Here is a 23,955-nt window from a genome sequence, read left to right as displayed (position 1 = left end):
TATAAGCAAACAACAGATGGGGCAAATATTTGTCCCACTCCTTAAACTGATCTGCAAATGCCCATAGCATGGACTTGATTGAAGAGTTTAACCTCTCAACAAGACCATCAGTCTGGCAATGGTAGGGGGTGGTCTTCATGTGTTTCACCCACAGGACTTCCACAGACAAGCCAGCAGGTCTGACATAAAACTGGCACCTCGGTCAGTCAGTATTTCTTTTGGGAAACCTACCCTGCTGAAAATCTCTAACAAAGCATTTGCCACCTTCTCTGCCTCCATGGAGGACAAAGCCACTTCCTCAGGGTATCATGTAGCATAATCCACTACCACTAGGATATACTTTTTCCCTGTGGAACTTGGGGTACTCAGAGGACCCACAATATCCATAGCTACTCTCTGAAATGGCTCCTCAATCACAGGCAAAGGAATCAAAGGAGCTCTTACCTTCTCTCCTGCCTTGCCTACCTTTTGGCACTGCTCACAGGTCCTGCAGTACCCTGTCACATCTCTGGAAATTCCAGGCCAATAGAAGTTTTGCATAATACACCTCTTTGTGCGTTTTATGCCCATATGACCTACAAAGGGAATATCATGGGCTATGGCTAGAAGCGCCACATGGTAAGCTCTAGGCACTACCAACTGCTGTACTCTCTCACCTTCTAGCCCTCCCTCAGGGGTCCACTCTCTGCATAGTAACCCTTTGTCCCAGTATACAGATTCCCCCTTCCCTTGATAATCAGGTGCCTCCCTAGCTACCTGCCTCAGGCCTTGCAATGTAGGGTCTGAGAGCTGAGCCTGTCTCAACTCTCTCATTGTAACCCTTCCCAGCTCCCCTTCCACAGGAAGTCTGGCATCCTCTGACAGTGGTGCCTCACTGTCAGCCTGGGTACTACCACTCACCTCTACCTTTGCAGTTACTCTGTCCAAGGGACCATCAGTACCCACAAGCAGCTGTGGCTCACATTCAGTCTCACTGCTGAAGGGTAGCTCACTCCCTGAAGTAACCACCTCAGCAGTCCTGGCTGCATGTATACAGTCTGTCTGGGTCTCCCCAGGCTACCAGACCCACATTCTTGTTTCCTAGCCTCACTGTGTATAATTACATAGTTACATGGTACCGCCTCATCCGAATCCTTCCCTCTCAGGACATCTGCAGGATGGTAGTTCCATACCCCGGTTGTCTCAACACAACCCACTATTGGCATTTTGTCTTTCCCACTTACGGGCTCCTTCACCTTTGGTTCCCCACCTCGCCTCTGTGGACATCTGTATGCCACATGGCCCCACTGGTTGCATTCAAAACATTTCCCCCTAGGTCTTGGGCGTGTACCTGGACTAGTGGCTTCCCCTGCTACTGGCGGATTCTGTTGGGGCAGTCTGTGCTGCCCACCATGGGTTCCTTTAGTCCCATGAGCAGTACTGAGGGTCCCTTTCCTGTGCAGGGCTACCCTGCTTGCTAGGTTATAGGTCTCCCTTCTTTCCCAACTCATCTGAAGTAGCACATTGTCTATCAGCTAACCAGATCCTCATGTCCTCGGGCAAAGTGCTAAGGGCTTGTTCTCTCAGCAGAAGGTCTGCCAGCTCTTCAGAAGTGGTGACCTGACATCCACTCACCCAGCTATGAAAATAAGTGCTCAGTTCAACAACATATTCACATACATTTTAATCTGCCTTGCGTCTATGCTCATGAAAGTTTTTCCTATACATTTCAGATGTTAGCTTAAAACATTGTAACAGACATTTCTTTACAGCAGTATAATCAAAACAGACAGAGTTAGGCATTTATGATATACAAGTTACAGCTTTCTCATGGAGTAAGGAGGTCAGGAACCATACCCAGAGCCTTTGGTCAACACTATACTGTTTGCATACCCTTTCAAACATGTGAATGAAACTATCAAAATTATCCCCCTCTTTAAATTGCGGAAGAAATTTACTGACCTGTTGTGCTTCTGGGGTCCAGTTACCCCCTTCCCCATTACCTCCATGACTCTGGCGAAGAGTCAGCATTTCCCTCTCATGCTTCCTCTGATGGTCCTTTTCTTCAGCTTCTATCTCCAAATGCCTGGCCTCCAATTCATGTCTCTTTAGCTCCAGCTGGATTTTTAAGTCCACTGCAGAAAGGCTGATCTGTCCATTCTCCGAGGATATTGTATTTTCACTGCCAGTCTGATTGTCCTTCACAGAAAGGTTGAGCTGTCCATTCTCCGAGGATATTGTATCTCCACTGCCAGTCTGATTGACCTCCTGGATGTTGTTTTCTGATGCAGCTGTAACCAAGGCTGCAATCAGATCTGCCTTCGTCAGGTTTCCATACACCAGTACCCTAGCCTGGCACATCTCCACCAGCTGGCTTCTTGTCAGCTTTCCATACTCCTGTGCTGACATGCGGCCTGCTCACCCTGACTAACTAAGCTAACAAAAGAAATAAAACAATTGTGATCTGAACTCTGAACATACACTGCATAGCTGATTTATTGTACAAAACACTTTCAGCGATCACTGTACATAAGCTACAGGATTCACTCTACCCACACCACTGCCAAACAGATGTGTGAGGATACCTTATCCCAACCACTGCCACCACTTGTGATGACCATGCCCTGGCCCAGCAATCAAGAAGCCTCAATCCTCACCAACAACACCAGGGAGGTTGACTCCTAGAAGAGGAAAGGATAACTAATACACACAGTAAAGTACAATTTCCCTTAAGTGCACACACAGATCACGGTCAGTCTGAGGCTGGATGCTCCCTTGCTCTCCAGGTCCCAAATAAAACTCCCCACTGGCACAGCTATAGGGTCCAGATCTCAGCCTAGATGGCAAGCTAACCTCCAGTACCCTCTCTGTCCAACCAGTGCTTCGTGTCCCTGCCCAGGTAGCTGACACACACCCACACTTTGAGATAAGTATTTATACAACTTCACAGACACTCCTGGGAAATGCTAACACAGATTCTCTAGCTGTGCCCCTTTACCCAGACTATATGGTAGTAATTCCTGCCACCACAAGCTAAATAATTATCAGCTACCCAAAGGATCTTAAAATGGTGTCCAATTATTACTGTGCAATATTATTATCCAATTGGTAATGTGACTATTCAGTCTAAGGCTTGTTAGAGTGGCCTATTACAATAACCTCTATAAATATGCAATGTACTCTAGAGCCTACTTCTCTACACAAACCAGCCACAGGTAAAGGTTTTCAAAATATTTAATAATAAATAATTAAAACACAAGACAATACTACACCACAGAGATATCTAAGAGTTCAAAGATCACAAAGAAACTTAAAATAATACAGTAGGACAGGTCTGATGTCAAAGAAAAACACAATCTAACTTTCTAATCTTTAGCTATTCTTAAGAGAAAACACAGTGCTATAACCTTACTTACATACATAAAGAGCATGAGCAGTACTGGGGCTGATGGTCCAAGACAAATGCTTTTTGTCTCTCACTGAACAATAGTTTTTAAAACACTAACAAACATCTCTACTAAGGCCCTCCCAAATTACATCATTTTGACATTTAGATTTTCCCAGTATTCACATTACATCATCTTGACACTTAGTCTGGAGTTCCCAGGCAAACAAACTGCATTATTTAGCAAGCTAACACCTGCTCAGGAATATACAACAATAAAAGACATTTCACATGTATACTCTAACAATTATTCCTTAAGTTAAGACAATAGAAAGAATGTGTTCAGCCAGAGGCTTTGGCACCACTTTTTTAGATAATTGTAACTTCAAAGAACATTTGAAATGCTTGGCTTGATTTTCCTTACAGCAGATGGCAATGTTGCAACAATCTTAAAGTTCACATTTTACAGTGTTTTCTTTCATTTAAAAACACAAGCCTGTATTTTACATTTATTTATACAAATGATGGAATTATGTATCAAATTCTGTTTGACTAGGCTGGCAGCCTTTGCCCATCTTTCCCCAATCTTCACAAAGACCCCTAAGGAAAATGTTTAGTTAGAGATGTAGTTGAGGAGTTTGGCAGCATGGACAATCCACCCATTTGGCATACCTCACACAAACTCCACTGTCTATCAGCAATCACAGGATCTCTCAATGACAGCTTGTAAACTGCCAGACTTTTTGATTGCTTGTGTAACTGAGAAACACAGTATTATACATTTAATGAGCTATTGTATAGCACTGTAATGTCACTGCTACTTTAAAACGAAAACTACATTTCACAATTTGCATTCTGTCATTACACTGACTGCATGCAACTGCTGTAATGACAGATAATAAACTGCTAACCTATTCAGTACCCCTAAAATTATTCTTTTAAAAATGTTTTCATAATAGGCTGGAAAAAAGAATTTACTTACAAGACTGAATTCTTTTAAGCATGTAGTGATATATAAAACGTTTTCAAGTTTATTTTATGGAAGAGCACAGAAAAAGGTCTAATAGTCTTTATGACATTTTTAAATAATGCTACTAAGTATTTGAATTTTACCTTTAACAAAGATAACAGTATCAGCTATTTAGATTTAACTGTGTATAAGTCAGCCAACAAGCTAAAAGTAAGAAGTCATAAGAAGGAAGTGCAAAGTGATGGTTATTTATTTTTTAATAGTATGCCTAGCTTCAGCTTAAAAATAAATATTGTAAAAGGACAGTTTTTGAGAGTAAGTTCTCTGACTGATGGCTCACAATATTTTTATGCTGAGTGTGAGGCTCTAAGATCCAAATTTTAATGAGAAAGGTTATCCTAAGGAATAGGTGGATAACATTATGACTGATGTGATCAAAAGTAGGAGTCAAAGTTGTGTAATAATGTAATCAGAGGCAATGACAATATAAGCAACAAAATTAAAGAAAGAAGGATTTTTCTTTAGCTTGTCTATTAGAAATTCTGTTGATGAGAGAGAAATTACAAAAATGGTGACTAGTAAACTGGAGATTTCTTATGAATTTCCAGGATTTAAAAATATTACTGGGGAAAACCTGGCTTTTGTATGTATGCGGGATAAGAATTTGAAGGAGCACTGGGTTAAAGAAAGTTCAGAGTAGAAAAAGAGAATGTACAAATGTGTGAATTGTAATTTCTGCAAACATATTTTAGTTTGTGAAAAAATTTGATTGGTCGGACGTAATTATGAAATTAGATTATTTACAAAATATAATTGTAAATCTAAGAATGTGGTTTATATAGTTCTAGGTGGGCTTTGTCCCTCTTTTACACTGGTAGAACTGTCAGAGAATTCACTATGAGAATTTATGAGCACCTCAGAGGAGTTGAAAAAATGAAACTAAGCAATGCTTTAGCTACACATGTAAATTATAATAATTTAGAAAATATTAAGGATGTTAATTTTAGATTTTCAGTTATAGTTTAAGTTCATAATTTCAACAAGAGATGGGATGTTGAAGATGAACTTGATTGGAAAGAGTATTGTTGGCAGATTAAATGAAATGCTTGTAATTCTCCGGGAATGAAGGCTAGACAGAACTACAAAGCTGTGCTGAGAAGGAAAGGGCTGACTCATTAGCTTGCAATCATGTGATTTTTATGCAAGCAATTAGGTCTGATGAAGTTTTATGTGCAGAATGAAAGCGCTTACAGTTTTGTTTTATGTCATTTTTAATATGTTAAACTCTTAACTCTTAATACGTTTATTGTTTGACCATTATTGTGTTCACATTTGTGAAGTAAACATATAACAGGAACCTCCTGCAATTTACCATATATTTACTTAGGGCTTGATGCATCTCAGAGGATTGAAAAATTATGCAGATACCACAGTCTTGAGCATTTAAAATCAATCATATTATTCAGAAATTTTGCAGGTTGATTAAATATGATCTCTCCCAGAATCGCATGCAAACTTTTTGAAACATTTGTGCAAATTTAGGTGATGCCCTTATTTTTATAAGGAGCTAATTTACTGGGTCTTTGGAGGATACTGGACCTCTGAATGTAATCTGAAACAGGGTTTCTTATAATCCTATTTATGAGCGGGCTGTGGTTGTTCCAACACATCCCTTCTCCTTCAGGTTTGGGGGTGTACCCCGGTTAAAACCATATGGTTTAAATGATGATCAGTGATTCATAGCCTGATAGGAAAATGGATTCCACGGGGGATGGAGATCTTCTTCTTTCCTATGTATGTGGAATTTCTGATGAGAAGACAGAACATTGCATATTGACTGTGCCATCCTGATTTAGTTGTTCATACTTATATTGCATCCCAATGGAAAATCCCTTATTTATTTAATTGGGGCAACCTGTATATATGGCTTAAATTACTATTTTAGGTTGATAAGTGATGACCGTAACCTATATCTTAGAACACTCCACTGAGAGACTGTCCTAGACAACTGGGGAATCGTGTTAAGCAGCCTAGAACAAAATTAGATAGTATACGTATTTCCTTTAGGTAAAATAGCTTGTTGAATGGAATTGAGAAAGTCTGTCCGTTGTTACATCATAATTTTATTGAACTTGTAGTTAGTTAAACTTTATAGGCTGTATTTTTCTTCTTTTTGTTTTCTTTGGTTAAGCCTGTCATTGTAGTTAATCTTTTTGCATGTTTAAGGGTTTAGCAGATAGAGAGCTTGACTGACATTTTTTTAGTGAATGATGTTTCTACATTGCTTTTTCTGTCATAATGATTTTGAAAATACTGACTTAAAGTTTAACCTGCTGAAAAAAAAAAATCAGTCACGGTAATCACACATTAGTGATTTGAAATTAATATATCAATCATTAATGTGTCACACTTATGCCTGGTACTGCATAGTTTGCTGGCCTGAGTATCCTACTAAAGACCTATGTGTCACCACACATCTATGAGCCAGTGTGCTGAAAGAGTATACCTTTAAGACGACATTTGCATATCTCACATGATTCTGTGATAAAAGAAAGTTTGTAAATATCTTTGACAGATTAATGTGTTTTGTTAGAGTTCTACTGAATTAGTCCTTTATAGATCTGTTGCTGAAATTATATTCTGTTGTCTCTTGCTTTTTAAACACTTTAGTCATTGATTTAATAAAGTAAATTACAGTAATTTCAGTGGCACAAAGCAGAAAGATATTTAATGTACAAAGACTCAGTTTTCATGCCAATGTAACTGTAATGGTTAAGAAGGAATATTAAGTGTAAAAAGAATTGGCTGAGAACTGCACCTTCTGAAACACCAAATAAGTAAAACCCACCATAGGCATTTAGAAGTACCATAACTTGAAGCAAATCTAATAATGTTCTTTCTGACCAAAAGTGTTTGTCTCTCTTTTCAGTGTTACACTATCCTTGGTATTCAGAAATGGCTATCAAACTACACAATGCCAATGACAGCAGGACTGCACAGTGTTTTAGGCTTCGGCAATTCAGGGGTCACTGTACCACTACAGCAATATGAAGGCGATGGCCTGTAGCACTGACAGAGGTCTCACTGGAAAATCACCTGTCAAACGCAGTAGTCCAGGGACATAGCTGATGATAATTAGCCATGTGCTCTCTCTCAGAAATATCACCATCATCTAACTAGTACAGCAGAGCAAATCAGAGAACAGCTCTACCATGCTGCTTGGGAAGTGAAGTGGAAAAAGTGTCTGTAATCGTTTCATAATGCACACCCATTCACTTCAATGAAGTGCTACTAGTACCATGGTAGGCAAGTACTGCACAGGCATGTGTGTGCATGCCCGCACACGTGTGTGTGTGTGTGTGTGTGTGTGTGTGTGTGTGTGTGTGTGTGTGTGTGTGTGTGTGTGTGTGTGTGTGTGTGTGTGTGTGTGTGTGTTTGTAAGTATGTTCATGTTTGACGGTGCCTTTGTGACTGCATTCATGGGCTGGCAGAGTGAACACTAGCATGGTTAGATCTAACAGCACAGTGTTTGATTCAGAGACATGATAAAAACACTGTAACAAGATGTTGCTCACTGCAGCTTTATTATGTCTCTGAATCACAAGTTACAGTATGTGGTACTACAGTGCTGCAAAATGTAGCAGTGGTCCATATTTTTCTGACTCGTTGACTATGTATTTAAGATGCATAAACTACATGAAGCTGCATAAGCCTGGTTATAAGACATTACATAAACAATGTATATCACAAAGAATAAGACAGAGTGAACTGGCTTTTAATAACATACTCACCAAAACAGACTGCAAGGTGGTGTATTAATTACCATGTAATTGTATACAATTTGCTCACAATAAAGATAATGAAGAAAAACTCTACTAAAAGTACTAAGGAACTTTTTATCCTTTCAAAAAGACAAGCAGACAGATAGAAAGATGAAAAAAGACAGAAAGGCAGACATAACTGGGCATATAGCAATATAAGAAATATTTACACTGATTACAGCTTGACTTTCCAGAGTCAAAATGAGGGAAACTATTTCTGATACTTCTCCATTGTATATTTTAAAAAAACTACCCATGAAAAAAATTTTTTTAAATGCTAAATATATAACATTTTTATTTTTTCTTGATAAAATAAATCTAAAATATACATCTATATGAAATACCACTCATTCTATAGGCTGTTTTGTACTGAACAGCCATTGTATTCGTTATGCATTACTACCTTTTCTTATTTTGACATTATTCACATTTGCATAAAAATGTGAAAATTACTTAGGTTCATAGGTAGGCACAAGGCTATTGGCCCTAGAGCCTATATAAGCCTAGCCAAAAAGGTACCCTGGCTTTCGCCATCCAAGAAAATTATTTTCCTGTGCCACTGTCGAGCAGAGCCACAGATGTGATCCCAGGGGTGAATTTCCTATTTCCCATCCAATTATCAAGATTTTTCTTGAAGAGTGCTAATGAGGAGCTTTGTTTGATATAGATAGGTAGTTTGTTCCAGAGTTCCAGAGTATGGGGAGTCTCTGGGACAGGAATCTATCCCTCCAGCATGCTCTGTTTATTGTGGTGACCAGATTTAGGTCCCTAGAGTGTGTAGCTCGGAGGAATTGGGATTTCTTTAAGTGAAGCATGTCCAACAGCTCTGGCTTTGACATAGTTTTGTATGTGAGGCAGAGATCACCTTGAGTAGATGATATGCAATGGAGTAAAGCTGGAGTTTTTTGAGATGGTATGCATAGGGCATCTGTTTGAGGCCAGTAATCATCATTGTGAGGTATTTCTGCAGCCTTTCCAGTTGTTGTAGATGTCTTGTGAGGCACATACCAAAAGGGGCGTCGTACTCTATAATGGGTCTAATGAGTGACGTGTAGAGGGGAACAATGGCCTCTTTTTTTCCTGGATGAGAAACCTTTTGTGATGAGGTGTGCCATGTAGACAGATTTCCTGACTACTGTGGTGATGTGATTATCAAAGGAGAGACTACTGTCCACCTGTGTCCCAAGATCTCTTATCACACTTTCGGTGTTAAGTAGACTACCACCTATGTGGTAGTTCATGGGTACAGATTTTTACCAAAGGGGATGACGATGTACATTTTGGCACTGAGTTCGAGGCCATGACTTTGACACCAGGCATCTGTCTCAGTGAGGCCCTTTTGTAGGATGTCCACATCGTTAGGAGTTTTGATTATGGCTCCTAGTTTGCAGTCATCTGCAAACTTTATTAGCCAAAAACCTTCTGTGTTAGCCTGTACTTCAGAGAAGTAGATACCAAACAGGAGAGGACCCAGAACTGAACCCTTTGGTACTCCACTTGTCACTGGTCTGAAGTCAAATTTGGAGTCTGCTACATTCACAGTGTGGATTCTGTCAGTGAGCCAGTTGGCAACCCATCTTGTGACATAGGGATGTATACCTAGTTTAGTGAGTTTATCTATAATTCCAGAGAAAGGGATGGTGTCGAAAGCCTTGGCGAGATCTAGATAGGCTGTGTGAACCACCTTACCCTCGTCTACAGCTTTGGTGACTGCTTCAAAGATGTCTATCAGGTTTAGGAGACATGATCTGCCTTTTACAAATCCGAACTGGGTAGGGTCCAGAGTTTGGAAATTACCAATGTCTTTGTTTATAAGTTCCATGATGATACGTTCCATGGCCTTGCAGACCAGGCTCATCAGGCTATTGGGGCAGTAGTTCCCGGGGTCAGTGGTGGCTCCCCCTTTGTGGATTGGGATAACCGTCACTGTGCACCATTCAGTAGGCACAAAGCCTGATGTGAGGCTATGATTGAACATGGTACTTAAGTGGGGTGCCAGTTCATTCTGTAGTTCGTGTAGAACACAGCCTGGGATGTTGTCAGGCCCATGGATGCTGTGTTCTTGGCTTTGCAGAGTGTGTTTTTTACCTGTGCAGCCGTGATTACAGGAACTTTGCATTCTTCCAGTACAGAGATGGGTCCTTTTGGGGGTGGGGTGGGGGGGTAAAGTTAGCACTGAATGTATCTGCCTGGATGTTGGCAATATCAGTTGGCTCTGCATATTTAGTGCCATTGTGCTGTAACTCAGAGCAGATCTGAGTGTTGCCACTGAGATGCTTGACATAGCTATAGAATGCTTTGTGGTTGTCTTTAGAATCAGTGGCGATTTTGTTTTCGTAACTAGCTTTGGAGGATTTCATGAGGGATCTCAGCTTCTTACTGAGGCTGACTAGGGAGTTCCTCCAATTATGATATTTTACTCTTTTTTGCAACAGTTTCTTTCTTCTGTTGTAGAATTTGTTTATGGGAGGCGACAACCAAATTGGCTTCATTTTTTTTTGGAGAATAGCATCTTGATTCTGTTAGAGATAGCACAATCCATGCACTCGTGTAAGTGCTTATAAAGTGCATTTGTGTAGGATTCAGCAGTCGTGCCTCTATTGTCTGTCTGCATGGGTGTCTCGAAGTTTGCCACTTCTGTCTTACGAAGCATGAAGTTGGCTTTGGAGAAATTTTTTGTGGTAGTTTCCCTAGTGGGGGGTGGGGGTGGGATGTGGATGTCTAGGGTGATTAGCTTGTGGTCGGATCTGACCAACGAGGAATTGACCTTTGGTGTAGAACAACGGTCACCCATGTTTGTAATGACCAGGTCTAAGATATTGCTGCCCCTGGTGGGGGTGTGAATAAGTTGATCCAAGGCGTTGGAATTTATGAATTCCAGAAAACGTTGAGCAAAAGTGTTAGAACATGAGTAGTGTTCCCAGTTTATGTTGGGGTAGTTGAAATCGACGATTATTAGGGTGTTGGGTTGTACCCTAATATTTTCCAGTGTATCAAGAAATGAGGAGTGGGAATCCTGGGGCATGGTGGGGAATCTGTAGCAAGCTAAAATTTGGATTGTGGTCTTGCCCAGAGTTAGTTGCACTTGGATAATCTCGGATGCATTATGCTAAACAACTAGCCTGGAGTTGTGGATATTCTTAATGAATATGGACACACCTCCATCATTAGTGTTTCTGTCCAGGTTAGGTGGCCGAAAGGTGTGGTATGAATTATAGCCTGGTAATGCAGGGGTGCTCTCTGGAGCCTTGAACCAGGTCTCCGACACTGTACAGATGTCGATGTTCTCCATTTTAAGGAGTGCCTCGAATTAGTGCATTTTGAAGTTCAAACTTTTAGCATCGAGTAGCAATACCCTCAGATGTTGCTTGCTTGTACCTGTTATGGTGGTGAATTTGTCATTTGAACCTTGCCTAAAAAGGCACTATAGCAGTGGCAAGAGCCTTAGCCAGTATCTGGAATCCAAAAGGTGACAGGTAGATTAAGATATTTCATGTTCTCTGTAGTCTACTGTCCTCTTCTGTCTGAAAGTTATTCCCACTCTGTATCAAAAATGTGGGCAGGGCCTGCCTTTGGCAGACTGGGCTAATTCGGTACAATACAGTCCCACGCCCAAGGCAAGGGGAGGGGCTACACTTGTCACTGCTGTGCAGCTTTGACTTGAATAAAAGAAAAAAAAAACTTCTGTTCGAAATTGCAGCAAGCCGCTTGCCACATAACATAACAAGCATCTTACTACAGTCAAACTACCACACATTAAGCACTTCACCTTTTCAGTCATGTCCACAAGTGCAATACCAGTATTTCATTAACAAATGCAAATACTGCACAAGGGTACTTGAAAAGATGGTATGCTTTCTTAGTAGGTTAAGTCCAGACAATGCAATAAGGTGTCTGTCGTTCTGTATACAGGATCCAGAGCAGCAGTTTAATGGAAATTCTGCAATCTGTAGCAAAGAAATCTACATACAAACACATGGAGACCATACAATCAAAATAAGCATGCTAAGTAAAGGCTGATGGTAAAGTGCAACTCACAGAAGTTTTTATTTATTTTTTTCTATTAACAATACAATCAAATTGGCTGGCTGTACCTGTATTAACTAGGCATGTGCCAACTGCTTTCTTACCTTCAATCTGATAACCTGAAGTTGCAGTACCTCAAGCAAATTCATTTGGGAAAGTCCTGTTGTCTAGACTTGAGCTCAAAAATCTGAAATTAGTTTTAAATACTCTGTATTTGGTGGATCTTTCAAAATATGTGCTACTCAACAGGATGAATTAAAGAAAGGGTGCACTGACCAGACCTCTGCTCTACTAAGAGTGCTTTGCTTAGATTTTGTGGGTATCACCTTGTTTAGAAGATGTGTGAGCCCATAGGAAAACCAGCTGATATTAATAACCATTTTTACATCAATAGCTCCTAATTTTGCTTTTATATTTTTTTGATAGCTTCAAAACTGTTAAACAATGATATTGTGGATGGAAAAAGTATATGGAAAGGGCAGAAGCTTTTTTTTTAATCTTTAGGGGCCCTTATTCTTATGGTGGCCCAACCTAATGTTATTTGTTTTAGGTTAAGGTATGGTAACATTTGGGCAAGGATAACTACTCTGCATGCTAAGAGTTACTCTTCACAAAAGACATGGTAATCTCAAATCACCAGTAATGCAATTCATTAATACATATTACACAATGATGGCTCATCTGTATTCAAAAATAAGCATACTGATTGGACAGCCCAACTAGCATGCCCATTGTAAATAGGGCATATACCAATCGAATAAAGACAGACCACTGACATACCATTGAGAGACAAGACTTTCTATTGGAATATGCTGAGGGACAGTGCAAAACAGAAGAATAATCAGGTACATTCCCAAATATACAGAAACAGAATGTGCCAGATAATGTACCGGATTGTCCTTCTGTTTCTGCACTGTCTCTCGTAAAATCTGGACAGACAAAAACAGCAATTGCGATTCTCTTTTCTATGTTGTTTCTCCTACACTGTATTGAAGTATTGTGCAAGTGTGGGGACCTATGTCCCATATGCATGTGCAGTGCATCACTAAACAAGGAAGAAAGCAGAGGAACACTACAGCACTGACATGCAAAGACATTACTTAAGAAAGGTAATCAATTTATTTCTTAAATAATGTTGTATAATAGCAATGATCCAAAAGTGGGTGTGTCCATATCAGGATTTATCCACAGCTGTTTTTGTTTAATCACTTGGGCTTCACCCTCGTGTCCAAACCAGACCATCTGTGGGAAAATCCTGATATACCCATACCCACTTGTGAGTAACTGCTTAATCAATGCATTAAAAAACCTGTTGCATTCACCTCGGTCTCACAAATATGTAAATACATCATAATTCTGCCTTTCATTCCTTCTAGTCTAATATGCTGTATTTTATTATACTTAATGAATAAATGTTATAATGTATTGTCTTGACTTGAAGCATAAATACTAGTTTCATTATTTCTAACTTTGTTATATGTAACATTTTGCATGTTATAGTCAGCATTTTCCCCAGATATATATTCTAGCCAATTTTCTTTCCTCACATTCAGGTAACAGATGAAAGACATTGTTTAATAAATAGGTATGTCTGCACTCCCATGCCATTTGCACTTGTCAGTCATGATCACTACCAGTTTCAGGAGCAAGGAAAAAAGATCTTTACCTTGAAGACCAAAGGAAACAAAGGCAGTATGCTGCTTCATACAAATGCAACTAACAGCTTGGTACAAGTTAAACAGCCACACATTGTCTTTTTTTTTTTTTTTTTTTTTTTTTTTTTTTACAAAACATTACTGATTGATTTGGCCTCTTACTTTTAACCTGTCCCTTATAAATTTTTTATTTTCCAATTAATTGCTGTGGATTACATTCAGTCAGTAATGCTAGACTTTAGAGTTCCATGTTTTGGGCTAGTTCCAAAAGACTTGCTCTAGTCTTGTCTTAAGTGACTTACTTCAATGTATCTATAAACAGGCTTACACTGGGGGTCTGGTTCTAAAAGACCTGTTCTCAATATAAGAAATACAATGGAGCAAGTTCATAGGTTCATAGGTGTGCACTAGGCTAATGGTCCTGGAGTCTTTACAAGCCTAGCCCATAGGATTACCCTGGCATCATGCCACCCGACCTTAGTTCCCAGTGCCTCTGTCGAGTAGAGTCACTGGAGTGATCCCCAGGGTGAATTTTCTATTTCTCATCCACTCATCAAGATTTCTCTTGAAGAGGGCCATTGAGGTTCTATGTTTGACGTGTATGGGAAGTCTATTCCATAACATGGGCAGTCTCTAGGTTATGAACCTATCCCACCAGCACGTTCTGCTGATTGTGGTAATGAGGTTGTAGTCCCTGGAGTGTGTGGTGCGGGGGGATTGGGATTTCTTTAGATGTAGCATTTCTAACAGAGCTGGGTCAGACATGGCTTTGTAAGTCAAGCAGAGATTGCCTCTAAGTAGGTGATATGAGACAGAACATAATTGGAGTATTTTGAGTCTATCCATATAGGCCAAGTGTTTAAGGCCTAGGATCCTCTTTGTGAGGTACTTTTGCAGCCTCTCCAGTTGTTGCAGGTGTCTAGTGAGGTACATGCCAAATGGGGCATTGTACTTGATGACTGGTCTAATGAGGTAAGAGTAGAAGGAGACCATGACCTCTTTCTTCCTGGATGCAAAACCCTTAGTAATGAGATGTGCCACACAGAAGGACTTTCTGACCACAGTTGCAATGTGGTGGTCAAAAGAGAGGTTGCTGTCAACCTGTGTTCCCAGATCTCTTATAACGCCTTCTGTGTTCAGTAGACTACCTTCAATGTGGTAATTCATGGGAACTGGATTTTTCCCAAAGGCAATGACGACACAATTTTTTGGCATTGAGCTTAAGGCCATGGTTCTGACACCAATAAGATCATAAGTTAGTATCAGACTTACTGTCTTTGTGAGCCATTCCAAGCCTAACCAATTACCTCCTGTGAGAATCAAACCCTGCACCTTGTGGCAATAAGGTGAACACCTTAACCACTATGCCAACCCCCCACCCTTATACCACTTATACCAAGAGCAACTCTTTTGGAATTAGATCATTTGTATTGTTCAGAAACTGCATGTTGGTGCAAAATCTGGTACTTTATTAACTTATTAAATAAATTACAGTAATATTTAAAATTGTCCCCGATACTGGACATTTGTTCCTCCATTATTTTTCTTCCCTTTGCTCAGACTTTGTGAGCAAAGAAATTGAGAGTTATGTCACAAAAACAGTAGTATCATTCATAATAGAATGTCAGCACAGTACCTCTCAGTTGTCCAGAATTTCACAGACTGTCCAGATTTGTGCCCTATATTTGTGGTCTTTTACTCATAACATTTATGTTTTTTGCAAACCACTGAAGATGGAGGGTGAGGCTTAGGCATGCAGCATGCCAGATTTTCAAATGCCCTATGTGGGACATTTTTAGTGGAAACATGGCATTTTGCAGGATAAACCATACCCACCAGCTAGTGGAAAGATGTAATGGCTTGATCTTTTCTGGCACTTCAGTTATTTGAGCTTCTTATGCTCTTTCATATAATAGTTAGAAGTTTCAGATACAAAACAATTGTATTAAAAGAGACAAAATAAATATTTTTGTCCTACAAATGTCAGAACACTTGACATTTTACATTTTTTGTCACAGGATTCAACAGCCCAAATAGCGACTGTTCTGCATAAAGAAGGGCAGGTGATAACCCAGTAAGACTGGGTTATGATAGAGTTGTAGATTTGGGGCCCCTGCAAACATTCAACAAATTGAGTTTTGCAGTTATTAAGGCCATCCCTAAATTTAGACATGACTTTCTGTCATATGTGCCCACTTAAAAAATGTGAAACATAAACATTTAGTGAAACATTACTCATTCACAGATGTTTTCATGTGGAAATCTTTCACCAAAAGCACTTGCATACACTCACCCACCATCACAATAAAACAGACAGACACAGATCACTACACTCACAGGAATACACTGATAATCACAGTCACAAGCACCACAAACACATCCCACATCGCATGTATTCTCCCTTGTCATATTTGATGAAATGGGAAATGATTAAAGAAAATTGATGACAGGCAGCAACTTCAACCAGCAGCTCAAGAACCACAGACACACACACACACACACACACACACACACACACACACACACACACACACACACACACACACACTTTCACTATCTCACTGTATTATGTTGTAACATGTACATTATTTTACTAAGTGGAAAAATTGATCAGGTCTTTAAATACTAATTTCCTTTAGTTCTGCTGGGATTCAGTAGATGGAGTAGTTATGTTAACAATCCTAAACCTGTTTTATGCAATTCAGATCATGAAATAATTCATGTTACAGTAATGCAAGTAACCATAACCATATAAAGCACAAACATTTGAAAAGTACATTTTATAAAAGCATACTAATAATTTACTGTAAAAACCATATCCCTGAGGTACTTATCATTTTGAGTGCTGTCTGATGAGAACAAACGTTAAGAATTACAACAATAAAAATATATTCACAACTTACCACAACTTAACTAGCTTAACTTAACTGCATCAGTAGGTTTCTTCCATTTTCTATTTAACAACACATGAGTATCTCTTCTCTTTCATTTCCAGCATTAAAACCATAGTGTTCTAGCTATAGCACATAAAAAGCCAAGTGCAGTGAGCGGGCAAGGCCTAGACAGCACATACTCACTTCCTTTTGATTGTACTTTATTGCCAGCTTAAGTCGACTCAGATTCATTCTGTCCTCCAGTAGTCCACGCTTGTCAATATGTTCATCAGAGGATGTGTGATTCAAAATTACTTCTAACTCCCGTGAATTCCGAGCCTGAGCAAGTAAGTCTTTAGCAAACGTTTTGCACTGTTGGGCAAGGGCTTCATAATCAGTCCTGTGAGGTCAAAGGTTCATAGCTTTAGACAGCTGACCAGCACAGGAATCCATAACTGCAATCAGCTTTATAAAAAAATGTTTACTACACTTTAAACAACTGTTTCTTACTAATACTATCATGCACAGGATGACTAAATCATTGGCACAGTTAAAGTTAAATGGGTATGGCCCCAGGTCATGCAAGACTTGGCATTTATGATTCCTTCTGAACTAGTGAAATGAGTCAAACTATCTAAGATGAAAAAGGGTATGAGAATAGCTGTTAGCACAGTAACAACACTAGTAATATGTTACATTGAATTAAAGGTATACCTGTTAGCCACTCAGGTGGCACCGAGGGATAAAGTCTTAACTACGGCCTAGTTTATACAGGTTTGATTAGTGATTCAAGTGACTGATGGAGCAGCAAGAAAGGAGATAACAGAGCCCCTAGGATACCATTAGGATCCATAACTGACTTCAGCAGTACTGGAGTATGTCCTGGGAGATAGGAAAAAAAGTTGGTAGACCTGATGTGGAAGTGAGGCGCTGGGGACTGGGATGGTTACATGATGTATCAAAGGGGGACCAAAACAATTGAAAAAAAAAATAAAATAAAAAAAAAGTACACCTTTTAAACCTTGCACAATGCCACATTAATATCACAGAGATAGAAATGCATATTAGGAGAGCCTCTGTTGTTGGATGCAGAAAGGAAACCCACATAACTTATGGGGTAAATAAAATTCTAGAGTTAAAGGTGCACGCATGACTGTCATACATCATTTGATAACTCCATTTATTCACACTAATGCATCATGGACTATGATCTCATTGAGCACTGATACAATACTTCTCTTGCAAATCTGATAGAAAGGAGCAAAACACAATTAAGATAATTAAATGTAGCAAGTTAGTTTTGATAATCAGGATATCCAACTGAGCAAATTCCATTTTCATCTGAGTCCAGGGAAGTAGGTTTCAAATTACATCATCTAAATTAACATTTTGCATTAAGGATTATAAAAACTTGAACATGTACATAAATGTTAAAATATAACTTGAATTACACAGTAACAGTCTTCATTGGCACACAGATGGTAAAATTACAAATTAAGAAACACTTCAATACTTTGTTCTAAGTACCAACATATCTGTAGCAGCATTATATGCCACCACATAAGTAATACAAGAGTTAAACTTTGCAGGTTCAAACTGTAAACACGAAGAAATGAAGATGAAGAACATGTGACAGAATTCTTCTTTCTGTGCCTTGGCATGAATCCTTAATGCATAGAAGGAGTAATAAAGTATGCTTAATCTCCAAATGTGAAAAAAGTTTTCTTTGAATTACGCAATATATGAAATGGCTGCCAAATTTCAAACCCACGTATCTCATTATGTAGCTTCTCTTTCTTAAATAACCACTGTGTTGATCTGACCTTTTGGCTTTGGTATTGCTAGGTATGTTTCTTTGGTTTACTACCTGATGGTGTGGTAAAATGTCAATTCCATGCCTGCTAACTGCCATGACAGACGTTGATGTGACCACAAGAACAGTATACATTAACAGTGAGAGTCTTTGGATAAGGGGGGATTGCATATTAAAGACAGTGTAAATAAAACAGTTTTACAAAAATGTTGCTGGGCTGCCTAGGGACACAAAATGCCACTAATCTTTCCAAGTAAGTACACTGCATTATACTGCAGGTTCTAACACAAAGAATGACAGAGGTGGTAACATTAGACAAGGAGTCACGTCTGGTATGCAGACTTCAACAACCACAGACTGGTGCATCCCTGTAGGAAACTCATTGACTGACAATCATATCCTGTAACAGGTAGACAAAACACAGCTAGTAGTTATGTAGAAGTGAAGGTGGTAAGGCTAGGAAGGAAAGAAGAAAGACTGGTGAGTGATGGGTAAGTTTTCAAGCTGGATATGAGAAAATACTGTTTTGATAAAGGGTGGTGACAGGACCTTGGAATGTATTGCTAGACTAAGATGCAGAATGCTAGTTCACAGGAGTAAAGAAGGCATGGAATGGGCAGTTGGAAGGGGAGGGGAAGTTATGACATAACTGCAGCATTCAGATAGATTATACAGAACAAAATCTTCTCATGTCAGATTTTTATGTATGTTTGATTGCTACTGAGTAAAGAAAAGATACAAGGAAGGTATGACAGTGTGTAAAGTATTGTTTTATAGATTATGTACAGCCTCCATCAACAATAAAGTTAAAGATCTGTACAATTATTGGCTCTATTAGTTTTGTAGACATTTTGACTCCAGATAAGGACCCTAAAGCACACCTCTTCTACCCAGTGTTTGTACTAGATAAGCAACAGGTCATACTTACCTGACAGGAGGTACCTCCCATCCAGTCTCAGTTCTCGAAAAGCTGGTCCTTCATATGTCCAATGCATTTTTGGACTCAGTCATTGTTTTTGACCCTACTTCATCTTCAAGGAGGCTACTCCAATGTTATGTCAGCCTTTCAGTGAAATAATGCTTTTTTGCATCTTCTTTGAACTGTGTGCTGTCAAATTGTATCCCTTTGTTTCATATATCTCTTTTTCAAATATGATGGAGCCCAAAAGCATTAATTTGCTTCAAAAATAAAATAATAAAAACGACACAACTTCGGCGTTCTTCACGGTAACTAGGTTTACTCAAAACTGGGTGAAAAAAACACTAACCAAATAACTCTCCACCAGAATAAAACTAACTACAAAAATAAAAAAAAATAAAAACACCACAATTTTGGTGCTTTTCATGGCAACTAGGTTTACAAAAATAAAAAAATAAAAACACCACAACTTCGGTGCTCTTCACAACTTCGGTGCTCTTCACAGTAACTAGTTACGGTAAAGAGTGCTGAAGTTGTAGAGTTTTTATTTTTTATTTTTGTAGTTAGTTTTATTCCGGTGGAGAGTTATTTGGTTCGCATTATTTTGCTTCATTTTAGGTACTTAAAAAGGTACCATCATATCGTTTTGCTTTCATTTGATGATGACCTGATAGCCTTTGCTTGCTGTTCTTTAAACTGGCTCTTCTCTATCTATTCCATTACTTTTTTCATTCTATCTTCATCTATCATCAAATTCTGAAAGCTGTGACACTCACTTCGGGTTGCACTTTACGTGTTAACAGAATACTGCATCCCAGCACTTGCCCTTTTTTTCAAACATCAAAATGTGGATTATCCAGCAGAAGGCAAAAACATGCCAAGGATACTGTTCAGTGTAACACAGCCATGACCACATTATTTTGTATTAATAAATCCTCAGGGCAACAAATACTTTTAAATCAACCCTTTATGAAAAGAAAAATAAATATGCAAAGGAGCAGTTGTAGATTAAAAGTGTCCAGGAGAAACAATAAAATATTCTCGTAACAAAACTTCCTGACACTACCACGGCAAATGCAATCCTTTAAGACACCACCACAGAAATACGATACTTGGACTCTTTATTTCACCATAAAAAATAGCAAAGCTTTGTATAAGTGCTTTCGGGTTATAGCAAACCCTTCTTCAGACAAATAGTTCACTCTCATAATACAAACATTTAAATAACGAAACTTGCTGCCAAAAATCCGCCTTAAAGAAATACTGACTATTTACAAGTGTCAGTATTAAGAGCATTTATATATTTCATCTCTTTCTTATCATATTTAATGCTTATGTGTATATTATATTAAAAACAATAATATTTAATTAGATGAGTACATGCTTAAAAAATAGACACTATTAAAATACAAAAATTCATACATTAATTTATGATATGATATAAAATACATAAGTTATTTAATATTTATTCATATTTCATATATTTAATCCATTTGTTATCTATTGTATCCCATAGTAAATGCCTATAAGAATTTAATAGTGGAAATAAAATATGAATAAAGATGATAAAATCATAAACAAATAAATTCATATATCTGTTATAATATAATAAATATCTATATGTATATATATATATATATATATATATATATATATATATATATATATATATATAAACTTATATCCTAACATTAAAACATATTAAATACATATATGATGATGCAGTATCACAGTTTATGTTTCAATGGTCTATTTCACAGAAATGGCTTTATAGTTGTCCTGTCATTTAGACCTTTCCCTTTATCTGATTGCATGCGAATGATCTATCTATTTTCTTCCTGCTCTGTGAAGTTTTTAATATTACCTAATCTACTGTTTTTTGAAATCAATTCTATGACCATGAATTTAAATTTATGATCCATCCCATTTGTTTAACACATGTTCAGCTAGTGCATTGGTTTCATCTTCACGATTAATTGCATAAATATGTTCTCTTACCCTCTCTCTCAATGTTCTATTAGTCTTACCTATGTAGAAACACAGTTGCATTTCTGACAACGTGCTAGGTAGACTATATCTCTAGTTTTACAATCAGCATAGTGTTTAAAATAATATATTCTCTTTGTATCTGGATGTATGAATTATCAGTTGCCATCATATATGAGCACTGATTACATCCTCGACATGGAAATGTTCCCTGTCTATTGGAGGAAACTTTCATTTTATTGTTCTTCTTATTTTCATAACATAATAACCTTTTAAGAGATTTATTATTACGATAACTATAACTGGGTTTCAACCCTACTTTATCTCTTATTTCATCATTAGCAATTAGTATAGCCCAATTCTTATCTATAATTTCCTTTATATCTTTATTATTATTGGAAAAGGGAATGTTCAATCTAAGCTTAGTTGATGGTTGGCTATTATTCTTCTTTCCAATAGATTGTATATCAATACTCTTCTTGTAATATGGTCTCCCTTTATCATTTCTATCTCTAATTTGGGGGTATAGGAGAACATCAGCTTCTTTATGAGAGTAACATCTCTCCAAAAATTCATTCTTTAATTTTTCCATGGTTTGAACACATTTGTTATCATCACTTGCTAGATGTGATATTCTTCTTCCTTGATTTATTACAATATTATTAATACTTATTACAATATTCTGAAAGACATGTCCTGGATGCATGCTAGTACGATGAAGTAAATTATTCTTTCTACAGTGTTTTCTATATAATGCTGTAGTAAACATTCCATCTTCTCTGGTAATAAGAACATCTAGAAATTCAATTTCTGACCTTCACCATTTACCTTCAAAAAACAGAAAATTAGTTGTATGATTGATATACTCTGTAAATCTTTCTAGATCAATGTCATTTCCTTTCCAAAGAAGAAACACATCATCTACAAATCGTTTATAGTATATGATGCTGTTAGCATATTCTGATTCAAGAACATAAGTTTTCTCCCATTGAGCCATGACCAAGTAAGCATACGAATTAGCACAAGGCATGCCCATTGCCACTCCTTGTTTCTGTAAATAATATTCATCTTCGTACATAAATGCATTATTCTCTAATATCAGCTCCAATAACATCATACATTTCATTATTATATTGGAGTCAACATGGTTATGGCATAAAAATGTTCTCAGAAACTCTAATCCTTCATTATTAGGAATCACTGTAAATAATGATTTAACATCTAAAGTTACTAGCCATACATTCAGTTTGTCAATATCATTCCCTGTTTCTATACTAAAAGTATTTAGAACTTCTTGTGTATCTTTGATTATACTTTTTGTTTTCCATACTAAGTTCTTCAGTTGATTTTCAACAAAAATAGAGAGTGGGTCCATCAGCCATCCTCTACCTGAGACTATCGGTCTCATTTTAGGTTTGAATACATTTTTATAGACCTTGGGGAGACCTCTAATAGTTGGTATAGTAGGTAATTCTACCAGTAAATATTTATAAAGATCAGCATTTATAACATTGGACATAAATAGATCATATAAGTTACTATGCATGTATAATTTTATTAAGCTGCATCTTATTGATCAATTTATATGTTTCATCTTCATGTAACATTGTTCTCATAGCTTCATCATAACAACGCTTATCTAGAATAACTATAGCTCCTCCTTTATCAGCTGGCCTTATTATAATTTCTTCATTATTACTTAGGCTAATTAGAGCCTCATATTCTCTATTGTTCAAATTATAAAATGTATGATTCTTTCCATTCTTACTATTCCACATATTAATTAAGTCCCCTTCTACTGATTGTTCAGAAGCTTCCAACATAGGATGCAAACGGGGTATAAATGCACTAGGCTTTTTATAAATACATGCATCATTTGTGGAATCATTTTTAAAAAACATTCTCAGAGCAGTGTGCCTAACAAAAGTCTTCACCTCTATAATAAAGTCAGTAATATCAACAGTCTTGGATGGTATGAAAGACAGTCCTTTGTTAAGCAGTGTCTTTTCATGAGCCTGCAATGTATATTTAGATAAATTCAGAACAAGATCAATGTCACTTACTTCTGCAGTTTGTTCTGCAAGTACATCAGTTCCCCAGACATTTTCCATTTCTTGTTGAACCTTGTAGGGGTCGATTTTTTCATTTCCCTGATGGGAAGTGGAAATGGACGACCAATTTGGTCTAAAAAACATGAATTGTGTGAGCCTGTTAGTGCAGTTTTCCTTCTGACATCTACATTCAGGTTCTCAGTGTCATGTGATGTTGTATCATCCTTGTTCTCTTGATTGGATGTAGAGGCCATCATTTCTTCCTCTATTGAGTGTGTATACTTAGTATTCGGCTTTGTCGATAAACTGGCATTGGTTGTTAATTTTGCTTCATAGCTACTGACTAAAGCCTTTGTTGTTCGACTTCTTTTTTCTTCTGATGGTTGTAAAGGAATGTCTTGCAGACTTTCAGATGGGTTAACACTATTATCTTGTCGAGGGTTATCTAAGATATTTCTATTGACCATTCGGTTCTGT

At 37.8% G+C, this 23,955-nt stretch overlaps 1 protein-coding gene across 1 annotated transcript in view; it reads right to left on the bottom strand.

Annotated features, from left to right (window-relative positions):
• TRPC1 (transient receptor potential cation channel subfamily C member 1) overlaps positions 1 to 23,955 on the bottom strand; it is a 983,394-nt gene that overhangs the window by 404,054 nt on the left and 555,385 nt on the right. Inside the window, exon 6 of the mRNA XM_044071022.1 lies at positions 16,914 to 17,109. Coding sequence (XP_043926957.1) covers positions 16,914 to 17,109 — 196 coding nt within the window. The remainder of the gene's footprint in view (positions 1 to 16,913; positions 17,110 to 23,955) is intronic.

Source organism: Protopterus annectens, chromosome 5.part0, assembly GCF_019279795.1.
Source record: "Protopterus annectens isolate FY-2018-M chromosome 5.part0, PAN1.0, whole genome shotgun sequence".
In the NCBI taxonomy this organism is placed as follows: domain Eukaryota; kingdom Metazoa; phylum Chordata; order Ceratodontiformes; family Protopteridae; genus Protopterus; species Protopterus annectens.
This window is presented reverse-complemented; position numbering and strand designations above follow the sequence as displayed.